The sequence below is a fragment of the Ptychodera flava genome, chromosome 4 (genome assembly GCF_041260155.1).
Source record: "Ptychodera flava strain L36383 chromosome 4, AS_Pfla_20210202, whole genome shotgun sequence".
Taxonomy (NCBI): domain Eukaryota; kingdom Metazoa; phylum Hemichordata; class Enteropneusta; family Ptychoderidae; genus Ptychodera; species Ptychodera flava.
The window spans coordinates 463,766-486,798 of NC_091931.1; the positions used below are offsets into that span (position 1 = coordinate 463,766).

The 23,033-nt window shown below is 38.7% G+C and overlaps 1 protein-coding gene across 3 annotated transcripts in view; it reads right to left on the reverse strand.

Annotated features, from left to right (window-relative positions):
• The window catches only part of LOC139130331 (E3 ubiquitin-protein ligase MYCBP2-like), a 688,708-nt gene that overhangs the window by 360,198 nt on the left and 305,477 nt on the right, over positions 1–23,033 (reverse strand). For all 3 annotated transcript variants that reach the window (XM_070696083.1, XM_070696082.1, XM_070696081.1), the window contains exons 21-24: positions 20,047–20,348; positions 18,889–19,016; positions 8,657–8,748; positions 5,058–5,192 (exon numbers count right to left, since the gene is read on the reverse strand). In XM_070696083.1, coding sequence (XP_070552184.1) covers positions 5,058–5,192; positions 8,657–8,748; positions 18,889–19,016; positions 20,047–20,348 — 657 coding nt within the window. The remainder of the gene's footprint in view (positions 1–5,057; positions 5,193–8,656; positions 8,749–18,888; positions 19,017–20,046; positions 20,349–23,033) is intronic.

A 23,033-nucleotide genomic window follows, 5' to 3' on the forward strand; every position in this document is an offset into this window, starting at 1 on the left:
AAACTCAAAGGAAAAGAAATCTGAGACAGTGTTTCACAACTTTTATTCCAGTTCAGTGATTTCCATGAAGATTACATTTTTTGAAAACGAAAACATAAGCTTAGCAACAGACATACATTTATTCATCGATGTCAAAATTATCACCATAGCACTCACGTGTTCTCATCCTCCGGCGGAGCCTAAAAATAGGTCGTTTTGCCTTGGGAAGGAATACACAAGCGAAATTCTAACCTATAAAAACTTCAGTGCACTCTGCTGTCCTTGGTTCGGCTCAAGCTCCTTGGCATGTTTACTCAGCTATAAAGTTGGTTACCTAATGCACGGTCCCTATGGAGGGACCGTGGCTAACGATACGTTACGGCCTGAGCCATGCAAACATGGCTGCCATCGATGAGTTGCACATGGGCTTATGATCTCGGATGACATCACAAACTCGCGAGATTTGCAAGATCGATGAGAATCACGTTTGCAGCCTGCAGGATCGACGATCACACTTGCATTTTGCTTGTAAATCACTGTCAACTTTTCCCCCGTACATTTTATTGTTTTATTTTTCAAAAAAAAATAAATCTTTTTCGTTTCTGGCAAGGGGGCGCTCAGAATTTACAAGAGGGCGCCACGCCCCTGTTACCTTATTCAGGGAGAACACTAATATATACATATGGCTATGGGAGCTAAAAACAAACACTGATATATACATATGGCTATGGGAGCTAAAAACTGTAGACAAGTCATCGTTGATGACACAGTCCCCACTTGTTAATGGGTACTTCAATTACAAGTCCTCGGAGAGGATAGAGTCCTCTTCATTAATTAGGTCTGTGATAAAAATACTTTGATTCAGATGGCACTCAATGGTCAAGAATGAGTTCCATGGTGACGGAAACATAAAACCAATGTAGGCCACCATCCTAAAGGTCATTAACCCTTTGCGCTCCGATTCGGCCTGAGACGGCCCCACTAATTGTATTCACGTACGCCCGGTTAGGCCTGACACGGCCAATGCAAACACAGTACAGTGATCCCGTTACGGCCTAAATAGGCTTGCATTTTTAATTAGTAAACAAGGATTGATTACATCGTTAGTTTTTGTTGTGATGACTACACAAGCCTAAATGACGTTTAACAACATCTTACCTACGACATCACACATACATGAATTCATTTTCCCACCCCCTTCATGAATAAGAGATTTTTTCCCGCCCCGCACATACAGACAACCTGAACTTTTCTTTGAGTGACACGACACTGCACAGAGGGAAAACTCTGCAGATTTAAATATTCATTTACCCTTAAATATTCATTTATTCATTCATTCACCCTGGAAGTGAGAAACAACACTGTTTGGGACATTTCTTTTGGGGACTCTGATTCGAACAGCGATTTTGAAGGTTTCACGACAGAGGAAATATCTGAACAACAACTGTGAGTGGAGATTGCGAGGGAAACCTATTGACAGGAAAATGGCAGCGCAAGTGATATCGATCCTGCTGAACTCGCCCAGCGTTTGATCGAAGACCTACATGCAGACAACGTTACTGTAGCCGATCTGGAGTGGTCAGAAACTTCAAATGACGAAATAACTTTATTTCCTTCCAACAGCGATGAATCTGGACCATTTCACGATCTGGGGTGTGCGGGTGATCAGTTGGATTTTTTCCAACTGTTCATGACAGACGACTTTCTCAATCATCTCGTCCGCGAAACCAACAAATACGCTCAGTTCAGACAGGATCTTTCACAAAAAGTCGACACTGATTGGAGTCCTGTTGACAGAAACGAGATGAAGGTGTATTTTGGGGTTCTCATTTTGATGGGTATTCACTCATTGCCTGAAATACGCGACTACTGGTCAACGGCCAACCATCTTCTTGTACCGGGGATAGCGAAAGTCATGTCCCGAAATCATTTCCTGAAGTTGAATCAGTATTTTCACGTCAACGATCCGTATGGCGAACCCGACCGACAAGACCCAGGCAGAGATGGGATGTATAAAGTTCGGCCAATGATCGATCAACTTCGTTCTAAATTTCCCATGAAGTTCATCCCTTTCAGAGAAATTTCGATCGATGAAGCTATGTGTAAATTCGCCGGGCGATCACCAATGATTCAGTATATGCCAGCAAAGCCTGTGATGTGGGGATTTAAAATCTGGTCAGCTGCATGTCCACAGACTGGTTACACATTCGATATGATCCCGTACGCTGGAAAGGGAGAGCACACGCAACATGGTCTGGGCTACAGTGTCGTCGTTGACCTGACCAGCAGATATTTTGGATTAGGACATCATATTTACTATGATAGTTTCTTCAGTTCCCTTCGCCTTGCTGTCGACTTGTTGAACAGGCAAACGTACGTTTGCAGCACAGTTCGCAAGAACAGTAAAGGACTTCCGGCCGCAGTGTCAAAGCCAGCGATGAAGCTGAAACCAGGTGACTATGTTTTCCAAGCTAGCGGTGAAATCACAGCTACTTTGTGGCACGATAAGCGTGATGTGACCCTGCTGCGTTCCAACTGCAATCCTGGTGGCCTGGAAGTTCAGGAAGGGGAAGGAGATATTTGTCCAAACAGTGGTGCGGGAGTACAATAAGTACATGGGCGGCGTCGACCTCAGTGACCAGATGGCTTCGTACTACCCGATCAACAACAAGTACATGAAGTTTTGGAAGTATTTGATCTGGTTTTTTGTCGATTGGATGATCATCAACGCCTTTATATTGTACAGCATTGCACATTCATCAAACCCTCGATGAAGATATCGGCAGAAAGATTATCGCCTTGATCTTGCAAGTCAGCGGATTGGCGGTTTTACAAGTCCTCGGAAGCGTGGGCCGCAAAGTCAAGTCACCAAAGTCAAGAACAGCATCAACGCTGACAACATCGCTAACCACATCTGCGAAGTACTCTCTCCGAACGTGAAGCGTAAGAAGAAATGTTGTCGGCAATGCAGCAAGACTGGCAAGAAAACACCAAAGGGCTACCTAGTTGAAACAACTTGGGGATGTAAGCAGTGCAACGTGCATCTGTTTAAGAACGAGTGTTTCTTGGAGTACCATGCGTCAATTTTGCGGCGGTGAGTGACTTCAAGGCTCCATTAACTTAGGAATACCCTACTTCCCCAGAGGATCAATTTCACAGACCTGCCTTTCCTACAATGGCACTAAAATAGCACCAGCTGGATTAGATAAACATAACAGTGCAACATTCACACCTTGGGGATTAAAAGTCTTCTGTTTGTCACCCGAGTTGCTCAGGGCAAGGACTCTGGTTTCAGGTACCATGCAAGTTAATGCAGTCGTCCCCTAATGTGAAGACAAAACAATGTCTACGTGAACTCTGATGACCTTGGAACTCCGTCTGGATTTCACACGGAGATATGTACTGTATATGTGTTATTGCTTCGAAACGTTTATACTTTCAACTGACTTGAAAACATTGGCCATTTTTGTCACCAAAACTTTTGCGTCTGTGAACGTTCGTGACATTTGCTTGTTTCTGAAGTCTTCGGATATTGTAAATAGTACTTTACCGTCACGGTAACCGACAAGCCACACTGCCAGGTAAGAAATTCAATGTGTAGAATTCATGATAAAAATTGAACTACGTTATTGATATATAGCATAATAAGTTTAGCTGTTGGTGTAAATTTTTTATTTAGATAAGGTGTTTAAATTTAAATTTTACACAGGAAAGTTTCTGACGTTCAACAATTTTTTCAACTATTCAACTAAGTCATTTCTGTCACACACAAAAAAACCAACAGCAATATTTATCATAAGAAAATCATTTTATTTTTATTTTTCAAGTTCTTCTTGCCTGTAAAAGAAATTATTTCATAAAAACACCAACCAAGAAATTTACAGCGAAGTTAAAAAAAATACGTTCACTGTATTTGCACTGAGGTGTTCAGTGAGTGAAAGTTTTGGGATTTGGGGACCCCGGTATGCAAATTTTCTGCTGGGCTGTGCAAAAATGTTGCAACATTGTTGCAATAGGGCACAAAGGGTTAAATGAGTCAACTAGGAATTAATCGACAGGATGTTGCAAAACATTTTTGCATACTGTCCTAACACTTTATATCCTTACACTAATAGATTATCACCGGTACCATATTTCATAAAGTTTGATGCAGTATTTACAATACTATGAGATCAACATCTATATCAAGTTTCATCAAATTTGATGCTGTATTTGTGGATATATCACTCTAGTTAGGAAAGTTCATTACATATGCAAATACAAATTAATTAAAATGACACTGATAAATGTCTTTTTCACCATTAAAGCAATGTGAGCTTAATATCAGTACAAAGTTTCATGAAATTTGATGCAGTATTTCCTGACATATCAGCCTAATTACGAAACTTCAATAATTGATATGATATTGCTACATGACGTGAAACAAATTGACGAGCATATGTATGAAATAGGTCAATGTCCTTGTACTAACTTTGAATGATACTGGTGGAAATATGTCTGAGTTATGGCTCTGTACATGAGAAAATCGTAACAAAATTGCCGCCAGGCAGCAATATTTGATCTTGCTGTTTAAAAATTCAACACGTATATCTATGACAAAACTCAATGTCCATGTACCAACTTTGAATAAAATCAGTTGAGACTTGCCAGAGTTGTGGCTCTCGACATGAAAAAAAAACATACAAAACTATAGATAAACCATACCCATGACTCGAGGTAAACTATGGATAAACCATGCCCATGACTTGAATTAAACTATGGATAAACCATACCCTTGACTTGAGGTAAACTATGGATAAACCATACCCATGACTGGATGTAAACTATGGATAAACCATGTTGAGGTAAACTATGGATAAACCATACCCATGACTTAAGGTAAACTATGGATAAACCATACCCATGACCTGATGTAAACTATGGATAAACCATACTCACGACTGGATGTAAACTATGGATAAACCATGCCCATGACTGCCCAACTAAAATGGGAATTGTCAAATTACCAAATGGTGGTACTCATTGTAATGCCACAAATATGAGCGATAGCCATAATAGTAGTGACACAAAGGACTTACTGATCGTCAGAAGTTAGAGAGACTTGTCCACTAGATCCACAGTCACTACTAGGTCCAGATACTCTAGCCCATGCTACATACCAACAATGAGCTGTCAGTGTCAGTGGTTCATCAAAGAGTATGGCATATTTTTCTCTGTAAGTAAAAGGATAACAACAAACAATTAGTAAACATCTGTATAGACAGAAGCAAAGTTCAAGATAGAAATTACTTGATCAAATGAAAAAAATCTGAAAACACATTGATGAGAGATCTCACAGGTACTGCTGACTGTTGACTTCCCATCGTCTTTTTAACCCTTTTCCTGCCAAGTCGGTGAAAATCCGCTCGAAATTCAGTGCAGCCAGAATCTAAGCACAGATGACCATTTTCCTGCCAACTTGGTGGAAATCGGGCCGTTTTTCAATACCCCATTTCCTGCCAAGTTGACGGCACTACGTTGTGCTATCCCCTGTGCATTTAGGGGTAAATAACTATGCAAATAATAATAAAATGAAAGTTAGAGCGTAAATGCATTATTGTCTATCGCATTTCCATGTAGGCCAATACAAACACATGTACGCTCTAACTTTCATTTTATTATTATTTCATGTACACAACAATCTCGCGTTTCCTTCTTGTGGTAATTTCATGGTGGTAGTAAAATATACATAGCACACTGTGATCACGTCGTGTGAAAAAATAGCTTTACGGAAGCTGTTGACGGAAGTGACGTCACTTTTGCCTCCTCCACTCTATTAGCTTCCTCAGTTACGTAACTTCGTCACTAACTAGACGACACCACAACAACGTGCCTTGTATCTGGGAATGCTGTGTCTGCATAATCGTCGATTATCAGATTTTTATCGGCGATTTTGGGACTCTTATACCGATACTACACTTGTCAAATCGATGGTAATTATAAATATTTCACCAATAGATTTCACCAATAGATTTCACCAATAGATAGATCTGGCTCAGCCTGGCGTCGTCAATCTGACTCCAACTTTGATACTAGTACTGTACGAAAAGACTTAAAACTTTTGCTCTAACTTTCCTGATTAATACTTTCAATAATTCTCTTACCAAATCAACAATAAAAATCAGGGGTTACCATGCAAAGTTTGGAACTAGGGAAGAGGTCATTTTCAAATAGGCAGTAAAGCCAATACCTCCCGCAGTATACCTTTAACCCTGGAGGGACCGGCGGTAAGGCAGTTAGCAGCTTTTAATGAGATTGAATGTATAATGAGACCGTGGAAAACCACACAGCTTAGTATATCATTAATAAACTATTGTTTTGAAGTCTTTTGATTTTGCAAACAGCTATTTGGAAATTTAGTGAACAAAGGAGAATGGGCCTCCTGCATGGCCACCTGCTGGCAGTGTCTGACAAGTCTGTGCTCAATCAATTTTGAAGTTTTTTTGTCATCAATGTAGTGGACCTGTGAAAACTAGCGATCTTGTGTTTGTTTGTAGTGAGGAAGTCCTCTCAGGGATACAGATACCGTGCACCATGCAGGTCGAACCCGGAGGTCAAAGCAAATGCGATAGACAATGCTCGATCAATTTTGAAGTTTTTTGTCCTGTCAGTGTAAATTATGAGATTGGTGAACATGTGAAAACTACTGATCTTGCGTTTGTGGTGAGAATACCTATCATGTGGGTTTGGCAGCATCATTAACATTGGAAGCTCTGAAGAATGCCCATTATTACATCTTACCTTAGTCTTCGATTGTGCAACCATAGACCGTAGAGAGACCAAATATTGTCTACATTAATTTTATGCATTACAAAATTATAAGGGGCACCTTTATTTTGGTATGGCTGATTTATCACTAATCATGATGTACTAGGTTGCATGGTATTGTGTAAGTTTGTGTGATCAACAGTTGCAAGTTGCCAACCATTTCATACTTCAATGGACGGTTTATAAAAATTGTTGAAATGCACTTGACTATGAATATCACAAGCTAAGGTACATAGAAGCTATTAAATATTGTGTATACACTCATTGGCAAGTTTACTCCCAATCTGTCTTCCTGATCAGTACTTAGCCAGATAGCCATTGTGTCATGTCATTGACAAGTCACCAGCCGCGCACGCGTGTATTCAATATAGCTTGACGTGAATGGACGTAGATGCGTCAATCCTCATCATCACGGACGTCGCGAACAGGTTAACATCAGAATTGTCCGGCTCAAACGTTTCTCTGAACATGAACATAAATGCTCAATATCAACAGAGAAATCGTAAAAAAGTTTTAAATAGTGACAGTAATCCAAACCAAATGTTTGTATCCACTTCCGTATAGGCCTTATCCTATTAAAACTGCTTCAATCAATGTTGCAAGGTTGCTGCAGTGTCAGCACCGGAAGCCAGCTCTGCCACTCCCTCTGCTGTGTTGTCGACTAGCAGTAAGGTGTATCATAATTGTAAGTGCACTTGACTTTGCGCTTACTACATGTACTTGATTATTTCTCAACCTTTTTATATGAGAAAGAAAATTCATCGAATGTCTACTTCATAGCCCTAGGATCCATGAGACTATAACTGTATGCCGTGCTTGATTCGTAAATGCATTTGATCATACATTACTGAACAACCAGTCTTCCTGACACTCGGCATGGTGTACAACAAGTGTCAGTATGGTGTACAAATATACAAATATATTTCGATACCAAACCATGCCGCATTGGCAGTGTCATAAATGCCGCCGTAATAAAACTTAAATCAAAATATTCATGGGAATGGGAGCACAGATCGATAGCACATATTGAAATGCACCAGCGCAGATTGGGGGCGCAGACTATCAATTTCTGACCTCTCACATACCTGGGTGGGAACCCATTCCTTATTATTATTGATATTGTGAGCACACGAACATGTAGGGTGTCTTCAAGTTCAAGTACCATGGACTCAAAAATTCTCATCTCTGATATCAACTTTGGCAAGCACATAGAAACTGACCCTTCAGAAAATGACTGGCTGTATGTACATCATAATGCTGAACAACTGGATAACTATTATGTCTTAACTGGTATGAGACTTTAAATACATGATGGTTGATGATTTTGAAAATTTCAAATTCAAAAGTTGGGTTTCTGATTCAAAGTAATTACTTGTTGACTTTAAGGATTTGAGGTAAATCCTATTGTTTGGAGCTTACTTTCAGAATTCCAGATTTCATTTTGCACATGTCTAATTTGATTTATTATATGTGGCACTTGTTTAACTTTCTGTTGCTTTGAACATTAATGTCCTGTTGAATTTTTTATTAACTTTGAGTTATTGGTTATTCCTTTTCTAATGCTTCACATAAATTTCCAAAATTGTCTTTCTCATCAGCTGGAAGTTCCGAGCTCTATTTAACCCTTTGAGCACAATAATTTTCTCCCGCCAATATTCTAGTGCAAAATTTTACCAATTTTTATGAATTTTTCTGTAATTTTTTTATTATTTTGGACGAAATGGACATCACATTTCATTGGCTACAGTTCGTTATCAAAATTTTGACAAAATCTGAAAAAAATTGACTAGAGTATATTTTCTAAAGGTGACAAAAATCGACTTTGGTGCTTAAAGGTTTAATGTTTCAGGTGTTCCCTTTCATCTCTTACCTTGAACCACATTCATAACTGACATCATCTGACTCGGCCAGCAACTCTCCATCAGTTTCATGTTCACCACCTTCTGGACCAAGGTCATACACCTAACAAATTTCAAAACAATGTAATCTCATAAAAAAGTCATTCAGATGGGTTGCAGTCATGAATGAAAATACGTACATCATCATGTCATCAGTATCCCGAAGACAACTCAAGACTATTGTGTCCACTGAGACCCAGTGTGTGGCAAACGAGTGGTGTATATACAGACTTTCACCAATTTTATACTCTGCATGAAATATACTCTTAATAGAAAATGACATCATCTTCTTAGAATCTTTGAGGATAGAGTAGAAGCAAAATACACTTGACAAATTTTGTCAATTTTACCACTATTTGACCAGATTGAATAGCGTTGATTGCGATTTTGGGTTTGTTACTAAATATAGCTGCACGTGCGCGACTTTCGGACACATGCTGAAATTCGGACAAATTTTGTCGTTGTATGCACGGCTGTTGTTGCAGCTTGTAGTCTCAGTGATCAATTCATACGAATAAGTGTGACGCTAAATAGCCATTCTAACACTCGCAGGTTTATTTTCGTCATTTATGCGGAAAATGCGGACAAATGTTTATTTATGCATATTAATGAGAGAGAACAGTGACGTCATTTGCGATCAGCGCTATTTTGTCCAGTGTCTTATTTGATTCCATGACATCTTTAAAACCATGAAAAGTTATCATTAGGAAGAACTGCCAGTAACTTTTGTAATTTTGAAACTTTATAATAAAATACACCTCCATCAGACAGTTGAGGGGCAATGAAATTATGATGAACCAAACCAAATGGAAGACATGCCCCTGAAAATTTGTCACTGGATGCGTTAACTTGAAATTAGGTTCAGTCAAGACATAAGACCGTTTTATTAAATAATCTGGATTCTGGTGTCGAGGGAGATGAACCAGAGGGTGGTGTTTGCTGTGGTTGACAGTTATAAGAATGGTTTCATCCTTTGAGAAAGGGAAGTGTAGTGAGAGCGAGGGTAGATAACCTATTCAGCAACCAGCAGGACACATTGTAAACCACCAGTCTAAGTTCCCAGCAGTTTTCCTGGGGAGATATGAATATTGCATAGGATATTGATAGGAACTTATCAGCTTTGTTATCTCAAACAATTTGTGCTACTCTGTCAGTCAACTGATAGCACAATACTCAGCTGTGTTCAGGACTTTGTACACCTCAGATCCTTGATGCAAAGTTCTGACAAGGACTCTAAAGCATATAGAACCCCAAGAAAATGATGGTTAAAGTTAGGAAAGCACTGGCCTGGCAAGCTTTCAATAACATGAGTCATCTTTGGAAATCCAGTATTGTCAAGAAAGCTTTAATTCAGGCAACCATAATTCTCTTATATGGGATATGAAACTCCAAACCTTATGGAAACCCTTTCAAATCTCTAAAGTGGTTGTTACATGAGGATGCTGTGAGCTGCACTGAACATCAGGTTTGAAAGTCTAGGTGATAAACAAGGAACTATATGATGATCTCTCTCCCCCCCCCCCCCCCCGTACAGCAAAGATCAAGGTCAAGGTCAGACAAGAACTGCTTGTTGGTCATTGCTAAACACATCCTGTCCTGCCTGCCAACAAAGTCATTTTACAGAAACATACCCATAGACACCTGCACTGTGGAAGACTCATCAAAACTATGGTAACAAGTCATTGACAATGACATAGTCCCCACTTGTAATAGGACTATTAGTCTTGATGGGGCAGGGAAATGTGGTCATTAAGAAGTATCACTGGAGTCATAGACTCTCGAGAAAAACGGGACAGGCAACTGCGATAGAGAACAAAGGGTCTATGGGATAAGCAGCGTGCAATCCTACTTGGAATAATTAAGAGGTGTTAATGGGTCGGGGACTGCACAACGTCCAGTTCATAGACACGTGCATGCGGGTATACGGAAACAATGTTTTCAGATTACAAGTTATTTCGGATTACCCGCAAGTCCATTTTTAGAAAGAAAAATCTTACAACTAATTTGAGAAGAACTCGTCAGAATGGTTTTAAAGTACTTTTTACATATTGGTAGTGAGATTCGATGCAACTAGAAGTCTGCAGGGAGTCAGAATGTTGCTGTAAAGTGACAAAGTTTTGAATAGAAATCCGAAACACATATCACTGCAGTTCCAGACTTGACAGCAGTTGACACCACAGAGTTGTTTACATTCCGCAATCGTCCGTGTATCTCCGAATTTTCCCTCGTTTTTGCATTTTTTTAGCTGTTGGAATATTTTCTGTGCGAGGAATGCTCCATGATTTGGTAAAGTATGTATCATAACTACTGAAATGTTGTTGTTCGAAAACTGTGAACGGCCAAATTTGCGAGGACAGCATTCAGCTTTGTGTAAATGCGTGTCCACCTTACCGCTTCTAACTCCACCAACCATTGTAGAGTCCCGATTTATCGCAAAGTTTCGCCTGACAGCGAAATTCAGTGTTAAAAATGTATTTTCTAGTACTTTACGGGTGTAGACATGTGTAGCATATCCGAACTTTGGTGTTTCTTAAGGCTAAACAGTACCAAAATGTTAGAGGTCATGTATTTGAGCTCCGATGGAGTAGTCATTTTTTGTATACCCTGATTTTTGTCAAATTTTGCGTGACAGATGAAATAAAGGTCAGATTTTAGTTTTGCAGGACTGGGGAAGTGTAGACCTGTCTAACTTGTAAATGTTTGTTGTTATCAGAGATTTTTATTGTAGGGAATGTAAACTTAAGATGTCGATACCTAGCAAGAGTTTTCTGTAGCGTCTATGGCTAAATGTACACTGTTTTTATCGTCTGGTGTTTTCCTGTCGGCTTCGGCTAGAATCCAAAATGTGATCTTCATCGTTACCAGAACATTCACCATGAGTGGTATCACCAAACCCCTCAAAATTCTCTGTGTCATTAATCGGAATGTTCCATGCAAGAGCAAAGAGTGCATATTTAGAACGTCAGTTTGATCGTTAAAGAGATTCAGTGTTAAGTACGAAGTATTGTTGGATTGCTTGGCAAATAAACTTAATATATTCCAAGATAGATCGCACAAAGAAACCACAGCAGTTGCCTGTCCATTTTTTCTCGAGGGTCTATGCTAGAGTGTATATGTTGAGATCTATGGGCACATAGGTCTACGTCGTTGTTCCCACTTTGAAACACATGGGGCATGTCTAAGTTATGGTTCTAAATCGGAAAAAAGATCAGACCTCTAGCAGTATTGGCCAGCCAAGAAATACATATGCGCATAATAAATGAGGTACAAGATGTGACATCTTAAGGTCTAATATCCTATCAAAATTGGAGGGTATAGAACTTGTGGTTACTGAGATATATGTATAATCAAGGTCAAAGTTCATCGAGGTCACATGACATTTTGAAAAAAAAATTATATTGCTATAAATCCCTATATGCCAAAAAATCAGACCTCTAGCTCTATTCGCTTGTGCAGAATTAGATGTGTGCATAATTAATGAGGTAAAGCATGTGTTGTCATAAGGTCTCCCATCCTACTGAATACAAAAGACATAGGACTTGTGGTTACTTATTTATTGACATAAACATATATTTTAGGTAAAAGGTCATCGAGGTCACATGACATTTGGTCAAAAAATTTCTCTCCTATAGTTATCCCTACATACCAAAAATCAGACATCCAGCTCTATTGGCTTGCTCAGAATGAGATATGTGCATAATTAATGAGGTACAGTATGTGGTGTCATAAGGTGTCCAATCATACAAACTATGAAGGGTGTAGCACTTGTGGTTACTGAGTTATGGACAAATATGTATATTTGAGGTCAAAGGTCACTGAGGTCATGTGTCATTTTGTCAAAAAAATTGTATTGCTAAGTTATCCATATAAACCAAAAATAGCGTCAAGGACACTGAAGCTCCTCAAGTGTGAGGCCAGTTGAAGTGGTTGGTTGTTGGTAAGCAGTAATTGACTTGGAGGCATGATTTAATTGTATATACAGCATGATTTGGCGCATGAATATAAAAATAAGTTGCGACATTAAGACCAATCTATCCTAATGGAGTATATGGCGGTTTATTATAAGGCGACTAGTAAAGTGAGTAAGCGCCATTTACTGCATTGGAATGCAGGAGAGCAACCCTAATTTCTCTGTAAGCACTCTAGTGAAAATTGCTTCATTGTGTTTATCAACATTTAAATTTGTAGTATACAAGTGAATTGCATTTTCACATTGATCTGCTTGACCAGAAAATTCATCAGCCTTTTGCTGAAGTAGGTTTATATCTTCTTGTGTATATTGGCCAACTCTGAGACGATTAAGTAATTCTGCAAAATGTTTACCATCTTTCTGTCTGCACAGGCGCAATAGAGAAATAAATATGCAAAAAAGATGAAAGGCTACAGTAGTATTTGTGAAATTGAGCTCAAAGGTCATCGAAGTCATGTGACATTTTGTCAAAAAAAAATTGTACCCCATAGTTATCCCTATATACCAAAAATCAGACCTCTAGCTCTATTGGCTTGCCCAGAATGAGATATGTGCATAATCAATAAGGTACAGGATATGGCACCCATCATACCAAATGTGAAGGGCATAGCACTTGTAGTTATTAAGTTATGGCCATATATGTATATTTGGGTTCAAAGGTCAGCCAGGTCACATAATATTTTGTCAAAAAAAATTTTATCTCATAGTTATCCCTATATACTGAAAATCAGACTTCCAGCTCTATTGACTGGCCCAAAATTAGATACATGCATAATTAATGAGGTACAGGATGCGTCATCATTAGGTGTCCCATCATACCAAATATGAAGGGTGTAGCCCTTGTGATTACTGAGTTATGAAGAATATCTATAATTGAGGTGAAAGGTAATTGAGGTCACGTGACATTTTGTCAAAAAAATTGTATCCCATAGTTATCCCTATATACCAAAAATCAGACCTCCAGCTCTATTGGCTTGCCCAAAATTAGATGTATATAATTAATGAGGTACAGGTTGTGGCGTCATAAGGTTTCCCATCATACAAAATATGAAGTGGTTAGCCCTTGTGTTTACTGAGTTATGGACATATATTTGCATTTGGGGTCAAAGGTCATCGAGGTCACTTGATATTTTGTCAAAAACAAATTATCCCAGAGTTATCCCTACATACCAAAAATCAGAACTATAGCTCTATTATTAAGCCAAGAATTAGGTATGTGCATAATTAACACAGGAAGTGGCTGGTCATGTGACATTTTGTCGAAAAACTTTGCTCCCATAGTTTTCTCTATGTACCAAAAACACATTGAAGTTGACAGCCTGTTAGAGCGAAATCCGATCAAGCTGCAAATTTTAATTAGCCAAGGTAATGTGTATCAGCGATTTTTACGACATTAACAGCTGGGCTTGATGAGGTCTTGTTTATATCTTTAATCAGCAACACCTCTCAGTTACATATCACACCAGGGCCACTCCACTGTACCCCAGACAGAGAAACATAAACAAATCACTACATTTTGCAATGTCATGTATCTTTCTTTTTTATTCGTGATGAACAAATGAGCTTGAAAGTTCAGGAAGGTTTTGAAATTTTCGCTCGTCCAGTCTCAGTGAATCTACGTATTAAACAATTTTGGGAATTCCTGACAATTGGACACAATTATAAGTTATGTGTTGCTTCCAACGGTCTAATCATTGCAATCCTAGTTCTTACAGATGAATTGAATCATGAAATACTGTGAGGGAACATTCTCATCACAGTATACCTCAAAAACAGAACGAAAGAGAAAGTACTAGAGCTGTTACAACTTTAAAAATACCTTAAAGCTAAAAATAGAAATAATAGTGAAAAATTTGTCCAAATGGTATAAATGAAATGAGCTACAAGTAATAGAACACATCATAATCATGTTTGCAAGTGTTTCAGTGAAAAGGATGCCGTGTAACAAAATGTCTTTTTTTACGTTTTATTAGAATCGTTATGTTGAAAAGGTTCTTGCAGTGCACCATTGAGTCCAATCAGGAACTCCACGAATACATTTACAAATGTATTTTGAACATGTAAGTTTATATGATGCTGATCTAGCCGGTCAATTCCCAAAGCTACCTGAACTTTCATGCTCACATGTTCATCACAAATAAAAATGAAAGATTCATGACATTGTAAAGTGTGGTGATTTGTTTATGTTTCTCTGTCTGACATTCATGGAGTGGCCCTGGTGTGTTGTGTAACTGAGAGCATGTAGCTGATTAAAGATGTAAACAAGACCACATCAAGTTAATGTTGTAAAAATCGCAGATACACATCTATTAAAACAACACCTTGGTTAATGAAGTTCTGCAGCTTGATCAAATTTCACTGTAATTGGCCACCACAGTTTATCACATGACACATGGACACACAGACAGAAATTAATTGACCAAATCTTGACAGAAGGAAGTAAAAGTTGACGCCAAATCTTGACAGAAGGAAGTAAAAGTTGACGGAAGGAAGTAAAAGTTGACGCCGCCATCCTGGTTTTCAATTCTAATAGCTCCTCAGTATATAAAACTGAGGAGCTAAAAATCAGACTTCTAGCTCTATTGGCTCGCTCAAAATTAGATATGTGCATAATGAATGAGGTACAGTATGTGGCGTCATAAGGTGTCCAATCATACCATAGGGAAAAAGTGCGTGACTAGAGCGAGAAACTGACGCTTTCTCGCAATCGGTGAGAATTTGTTCTTATTCTCACCGCTGTCGGTGAGAAAATTTTAATCTCACTGGAGATTGGTGAGAAATGCACTCCTTGGCGAGAATCAAGTGTGAGAACAAATTCTCACCGGTTATAATGGAAATTCTCACTAAGTACAGCGAGAATTGAAATTCACGAGCGAGAATCATGAAGAACGCCGTTCGGAGTCTTTATGATTCTCGCCAATGAACGACGAGTCTTGATGATTCTCGCTGTACTTAGTGAGAATTTCCATTCTCACCGGTGAGAATTTGTTCTCACACTTGATTCTCGCCAAGGAGTGCATTTCTCACCAATCTCCAGTGGAGATTTAAATTTTCTCACCGACAGCGGTGAGAATAAGAACAGATTCTCACCGATTGCGAGAAAGCGTCAGTTTCTCGCTCTAGTCACGCACTTTATCGCTATAGTGTCATACCATACATGAAGGGTGTAGCACTTGTGGTTACCGAGTTATGGACAAATATGTATATTTGAGGTCAAAGGTCACCGAGGTCACCTGACATTTTGTCAAAAAAATTGTATTGCTAAGTTATCCCTATATACCAAAATTCAGACCTCTAGCTCTATTGGCTCGCTCAAAATTAGATATGTGCATAATTAATGAGGTACAATATGTGGCGTCATAAGTTGTCCCATCATACCATATATGAAGGGTGGTAGCATTTTGTGGTTACTGAGTTATGGACAGATATGTATACTTGAGGTCAAAGGTCATCGAGGTCACATGACATTTTGTCAAAATATCCGAGATATCTACGTGAACAGATGGACTCACGGATGGACGAACAGACGGACATGACCCAATCTAGAAGCCCACCGGACTTCATCTGTGGGGACTAAAAATTGTGTCACTGCATCCTTTTTGCAATATGAAAACAATGAGAAACTAACTTTTTATTTTTCGTGGCCTTATACTAGGGAGTTCAGAATCCAATATGGCCACCATACGAACTGACGTGCACTGTAAATATACTGTATTTTTCAACTTTGTTTTTTTTTACGTTCTTGATATCGTTCAGTACACATTCTTCACGTAACATTGACTGAAATGACTTTTCTATTGATAGAGTAATTTATTCACGTAAAACGTTTCGTTTTATGCATCTCCTCCCTCTGGCAAAGTACTACTGGGGCTCACTGTACACAATGGTGGACGGCCATGGCACCAGAAATCTGAGGGAGTATACTCAGAAAACTCAAAAGCCAAGCTATAGCCAATGGCGTATACGCTTTGAAAACAGTCTCAAACGATAGCCAATGATATAAGCTGTTATATGATATGTGTTTTGTACATGAGGTCATCGATAAATTGTCAATGAACTGAGGTCAACCTTTACCTGGGCCGATTTTCCTAGTGAAAATGGTAGGTTTCATGAAACAACATCGTTTTTAAATGAAAGTAGAATCTCAGGAATATTACTAGGGTATCAGAATAAGTTTTAATTGACGAGCTCCAGGTTGACTTTTCAAATTACGGTCCGAGGAAACCGGCCCGGGCAAGCCGGGTGGCCGGGTCTGTGCAATGGCTGCCGTATTGAATTTCCATTGCATACGAGTGGGCTGTATATCGATGGTTTTCTCGTCAGTTAAGCGACACTGTCAACACTTTTCACTGAAAACATAAGTCTCTCATGGGAATTAAAGAATGTTCTGACAACTTTCAGAATGTAATGTAGTGGTTTAGTATTCTTATTTGTGACCACGACCGGTCCAGATAGTTTTGATAGCAGTCAATGGTATTGTTTACACTTACTGATCTGCCTTTGCCAAGAACATCCACCTCATAATGCGTTTATGCTGTTGACTCAAAATTTTCTTTTGATAAATGACAAAAACTGATTCTACCTACATCAGTTTGTATGATTTTAACTAAAGTTTTCCTCCTTGTTCATAAACTGAATTTTACCAGTTTTCAATTTCAATGTGCTATCAGTGAAATTCCGATTTCAGATACTACCATATGTCAGGCAATTTCATGTAGCATGTAATTTTTGTGTTACTAATTGTATTTGAAAGATAAATTACCATAGTTTTTCTTTTTCAAGCAAGAGTAAAAGATTTTCATATCTTTAGTTTTCTTTCATTTGCATAATAAAGAAGTTTACAGTCATGCAGAAACCTCAAACATGCCTATACTGTAATCCCTTATGGCAATCCAATATGGCCGCCGTGCCAATAATGGAAATATTCAGGATTTTTTTATGTTTGTTTCCATGGAGAAAGAAAGGTAGTGTTGAGATTTACAAATTAAGTACATTTCTATAATCTAGGTTAATAAGACAACCATTTCTCAAACATTCATTACTATCAAATGAAGCGTATTTGGACTAGGACTTGTCAAACCTGGCTAATTTTCAGTTTTTCCTATGGTGCCATGGTAAAAAGGACTAAGTCAGATAAAAAAAAGTAAATATTTTGATCAGTGTTGTTTCTAAAATATTCTCAGATCTATCACAAAATAGCTTTCACAAAATATTGTGAAAGCATAAATTGTATTTTAAGGTAATGCTACTGAAAGTTATGAGAATGTCACTTCTGTGGCAATTTTTGCCTGAGTTTGACCAAAAATGCGCAAATTTCTGAATGTTCAAACGCGCGTATCATGAGAAGTTGATGACCGATTTTCATGATCTTTTTTTTGTTTTATTTCTTTCATCTTGATAAACGTAGATGAGATAAAAATAATCAGCTATCGTACATTTAAATTTTTCAGTGAACTCCCTACTTATACATGGGAGTCGATGGAGATCTGCCTTATACATGGGAGTCTGTGGACATGTAAACTAAAAGCATGCAAATTTCACCACGATTTGCCCAAATTTTGGAAAGGTCACTCCTATGCACTTCCATACCAAGTTTCAAATCAATCGGACTTGTGGTTTCAGAGAGGAAGATCTTTTGACCAAAAATGGGAGAAAATTACAAAAAAATTCATGAAAAATAGCAAGTCCAAGATACTGACTCAAGATGTGCACAATCATTTCAGGTCAGCCCAAAGAACTTACATGCTAATTTTTCATGTAATCTGTGCTCAGTGGTTATTGAGTTTTTCAATTTTGACTGTTTTTACATTTTTTCACTTAATTTGCATATTTTTGGCAATGACAACTTCATTTGAACAAAATCTCATCTACAGCCCATCATCCATGTACACACCAAATATCAAGATGAAATGTGCAGCGGTTTTGGAGTTTTTGATGTTGACGGACAGACATACAGACATACAGACATACAGACAGTTCCCTAGCCTATAAGAATAGCTTCCATTGCCATATATACATATGGCTATGGGAGCTAATAAAACCTTTACGGCCCTGATACGGCTTTTGCGGCCCTTGGTCGTACGGCGTACGGGCCCTCACATGCTCGGACCCTTCCGCCGTGCGACCTCGGGCAGCAAAAGCCATATCAGGGCCGTAAAGATTATGATCAAAGAATGATGCTGTATTTTTCAATTTAATATACCTGTCAACTATGTGAATGTGTATTTTAATTACCTTGATTTTTGCAGTGTATTCCCCTCTTCCACCAAACAATCCAAACCCACCAAGCAAGATATCAGTATCTACAGAGAAACGTATTGCTTCCACTGAGTGGCCAGAATAACCCCAGCCTCCACCAGGACCTAAAGGCGACAAACATCAAAGACAATACAAGTTACAAATGAGAAAAATACACTGTGTTACAATATAAATGTCTTTCTGAAAAGCTAACAGATTTTACACTTCAGCAAATGTTTTGTCTTCCTTCAAACAAGGACAATGTCACAGAGATTTCTTTTACATTGGATTGTTGCTTTTAAGGTAAATGATGCATTGCCTCTGGCTAATACTGGTACATTGTTTTTCATTCAATACCAAGTCACAATATATGTGTCAAGGATTTCTTGCACAGGACCTTCAATAAGTGAGTATACCCATACTCCAAATTCACCAGTCTCTACGACACATTGTTTTCAAGGAATGTTATGGCAACATAATTCTGTACATAAAATCTTGCAGTTTTCTGTAATATATATTATTGCCTGAATACATGGGTATATGTGCCCTGCAGGGTGTAACAATTTGCCCAACACCAGGAGGGCACATTGTCTCTTGCTGCGAGGGCACATAAACCCATGCATTCAGGCAATAATATTTTTATTACATGCCTCATCACAGTTAACGCTTTATGACATTTAGTTACATGCAGTGCATTTTCAAACAATGTTACCATTATCAACCAGCATCAAACAGATTTCAACGAAAGTCAAAATAGCAGTGTGCCAATGGATATTTAACTCCAGTATTAAGCGTCTACCTTGACGTCGAAGGACTTTACCAGACCGGTAAGTATGGAAATCGGTCCCTACATTGTTCACACGGCCCCTAAATCCCCCGATGTTCCTATTCAAATCGATGCACTGATTTGCACTCACATCGAGGCATGTAATAAAGGTTTTTTAAATATCCTGTCATCTGATTCATGGGTAGAAATTTAAACGAGTAATCCAAATGAGTTTCCTAATATACAAGAAAACTCATTACAGGATAACTTGATAAAGTGCTCTTCCCATAGAGACAGGTTATACTTCCATCTCAACATGTACACATTCATAGTGCACAGTATGTGAACAAAAAATACATTCATGACATTTGCATGTAGCATATACATACTTTCAAATCTATTGATTGCAGTAAAGTCATCTTTGGTATATACTTTGGCTGAACTTTGTGAGTCGTGTTTTTCTTCTGCCACACTGACACCAGCATTTTGTGCAGCAGTAAGTGTATCAAGACAACACAGCAAATTGAGTGCACTGTGTGATCTTGATGTTGTTGAATCAGCTTTGCAAGGAATGGCAAACTCTGGATCAAGAATACTGGTTTTGAAGCTTGCACTACTAGAGCCATGGACTTCTCCCATTTCAGAGGTTAGTATATTGTAACAGCTGACCTCACATGTTGATGGATCAAAACTACAGAGGAAATGTACAGAAAACATATTTGTAGCAGCAGACACAAAACAAAGTACAACTTAAATAGCATCCAGTATTTCACCATCTTTGTTGAACAGACCACTTTATGCACACAATAAACAAGACTGAACTTTCTTGCACTTTCATTTCTGTATTGATCAAACAAGTCCAACCAGTTAATACGTACCAGTGTAGGTGTACTTCATGATTGTGCCCATGCATATCATTGAGGACACCCAGTCCAGCAGAGTCCCATATTTTACAAATTGCGGGATGTCCCGCAAAGTTCTATATTATACAGTCTGTCTGTCCCACACTTGGTCCCTCAGTTGTCTGTATTCAATACTCCTAAATACCTTGTCTGAGAGGTCACTGGACATAACTGACTCTTTATACAATGTGAATTGTGTTACAATGCACATCAGCATTACACTGGACCTTTGATTTACACCAACCCTCTTTACGTGGTCAACATAACAATCTGATAAAAAACCGAAAATATTACGATCGTGCTTTATTGTGGATCCCTAAGGGACCGTTCAGTTTTTACGGCCGGGGGAGGGGGGGGGGGTTTCATCATAATTTTGGAATCCGTGAAGGGGGGTCATCGCTTTTTCACTGGTAGGAAAGGGGAGGGTTTCACCACATTTTCAAAAAACATAATACCTACAATAAAGTTCACTTTATGCCATGGCCATGATAGACCCTCTTTATCGGCGGGCCTCCTTTGGCGGCCCACTACAATAAATTGACTTTATGTAATGACCCATGACCCTCTTAACATCAAATTTTTTCGTTTGGAAAAGGGGGGGGGGGGGGGGGGTCCATCACCTGTTCATTAATTAGGTCAGTGATTAAAAATACTGCGATGCAGACGGGGCTTAATGGCCGAGAATGATCGAGGTCTATGGTGGTGAAAACATAAAACCTATGTGGGCAACCATACTAATTACGGAAGGTCATTAAAAGAGTCAATTAGTAATTAATCGACAGCATGTTGCCCAACATTTAGGTATCCTACCATAATTAACACTGACAGATTATCGCCGGTACAATATTTCATAGTTTGATGCAATGCTACTGGACATTCACCTTAAAAACAAAAACTCATCATGTAAAATGCAAATTAGCAATTAATTTAAACGATACTGCTAAGCGTCATTGAGATCAATATCTGTACCAAGTTTCGTCAAATTTGATGCAGTACTTGTAGACATATCACTCTTATTAGGAAAGTTCATTATACATATGCAATTACAAATTGATTACCATGACAATGATAAATGTCTTTAGTCACTGTTAAAGCAATGTGACCTTAACATCTGTACCAAGTTTCATGAAATTTGATGCAGTATTTCTTGACATATCAGCTTAATTATGAAAATTCAATGATTAACATGATACTACTACATGTCGTGAAACAAATTAATGTGCACATGTATGACATAGGTCAATGTCCTTGTACCAACTTTGAATGATATTGGCGGAAATATGTCTGAGTTATGGCTCTGTACATGAAAAAAACGTAATTGGCCACCAGGTGGCCACATTGCATCAGATTGTGAAACCAATTGACATGCATACATGTACCTATTACATAATATGACAATACATCAATGTCCTTGTACCGACTTTGAATAAAATCGACTTACACGTCTGAATTATGGCTGTGGACCATAAAAAACCGTAAAATAATGGCTGCCATGCAGCCATTGTATTTAATCTTTCTGTAAAAACAATCGAAGTGCATATATATGACATAAATCAATGTCCTTGTACCATTTTGAATAAAATCAGTTGAGATGTGCCTGAGTTATGGCTCTGGACATGAAAAAAAAACAAAAAAAAATACCGCAACTAGAAAGCATTTGCAAGCAAAAGCGAAGTTCCAGAGACCAGAGCAGCGGAAGAAACAAGAGAATGTGTGACAAAGATAGGTGCAGAATGAAAGAGTGCTTTGGATTTTAGTATTCAAGCACGTACCTATATAGTAAGGGCTGATAGCAGTAAACACCATAATTACAACTAAAAGCAAGGCAGTCCGGGGAATTACAGCACACATATTACAAATGCCCAGGTATGTAAGAGTACCTCAAACCTCAAACTGGGACCGGAAACTGGGACTCCCAGATGTCGCAAAATGCAATCTGGGACCGGTCCCAGATTAAGTCTGGGACCGGTCCCAGACGTAATCTGGGACCGGTCCCAGATCTAATCTGGGACCGGTCCCAGACTCAATCTGGGACTGGGCTAGCCCACTATAGACTAGTAGCTTGGCTTTTCTTTTACTCAATAAAGATTCTTGATAAAACATGTTTGCGTTCGATCTTTGTGTGTCGTCCGTATGTTTGCCCTATGGGCTATTAGTAGTGATATCATAGACGCAGCGACTCTACGCACACATAAACACGGGACAAAATTCATTGAAAATTACTCATTTTTATCTCATTTTTATCATGACATAGTCAATCCCACAGACTTGGAGAAAGCCTCGTCTCATACGTAAACTGGGACCTGTCCCTTTCTAATTTTAATCCGCGATATTAGCAGCACCGTGAAATAACAGCATGCAACGGGGCGTATTTTCAGGGAAGAGTCAATTTCATGCCGAAGGCTCTCAGCAGTATGTACCAGCGGCCGATGCTTCATTTACTGTTTGATTTATTAATGCTAGTTATCTAAAAG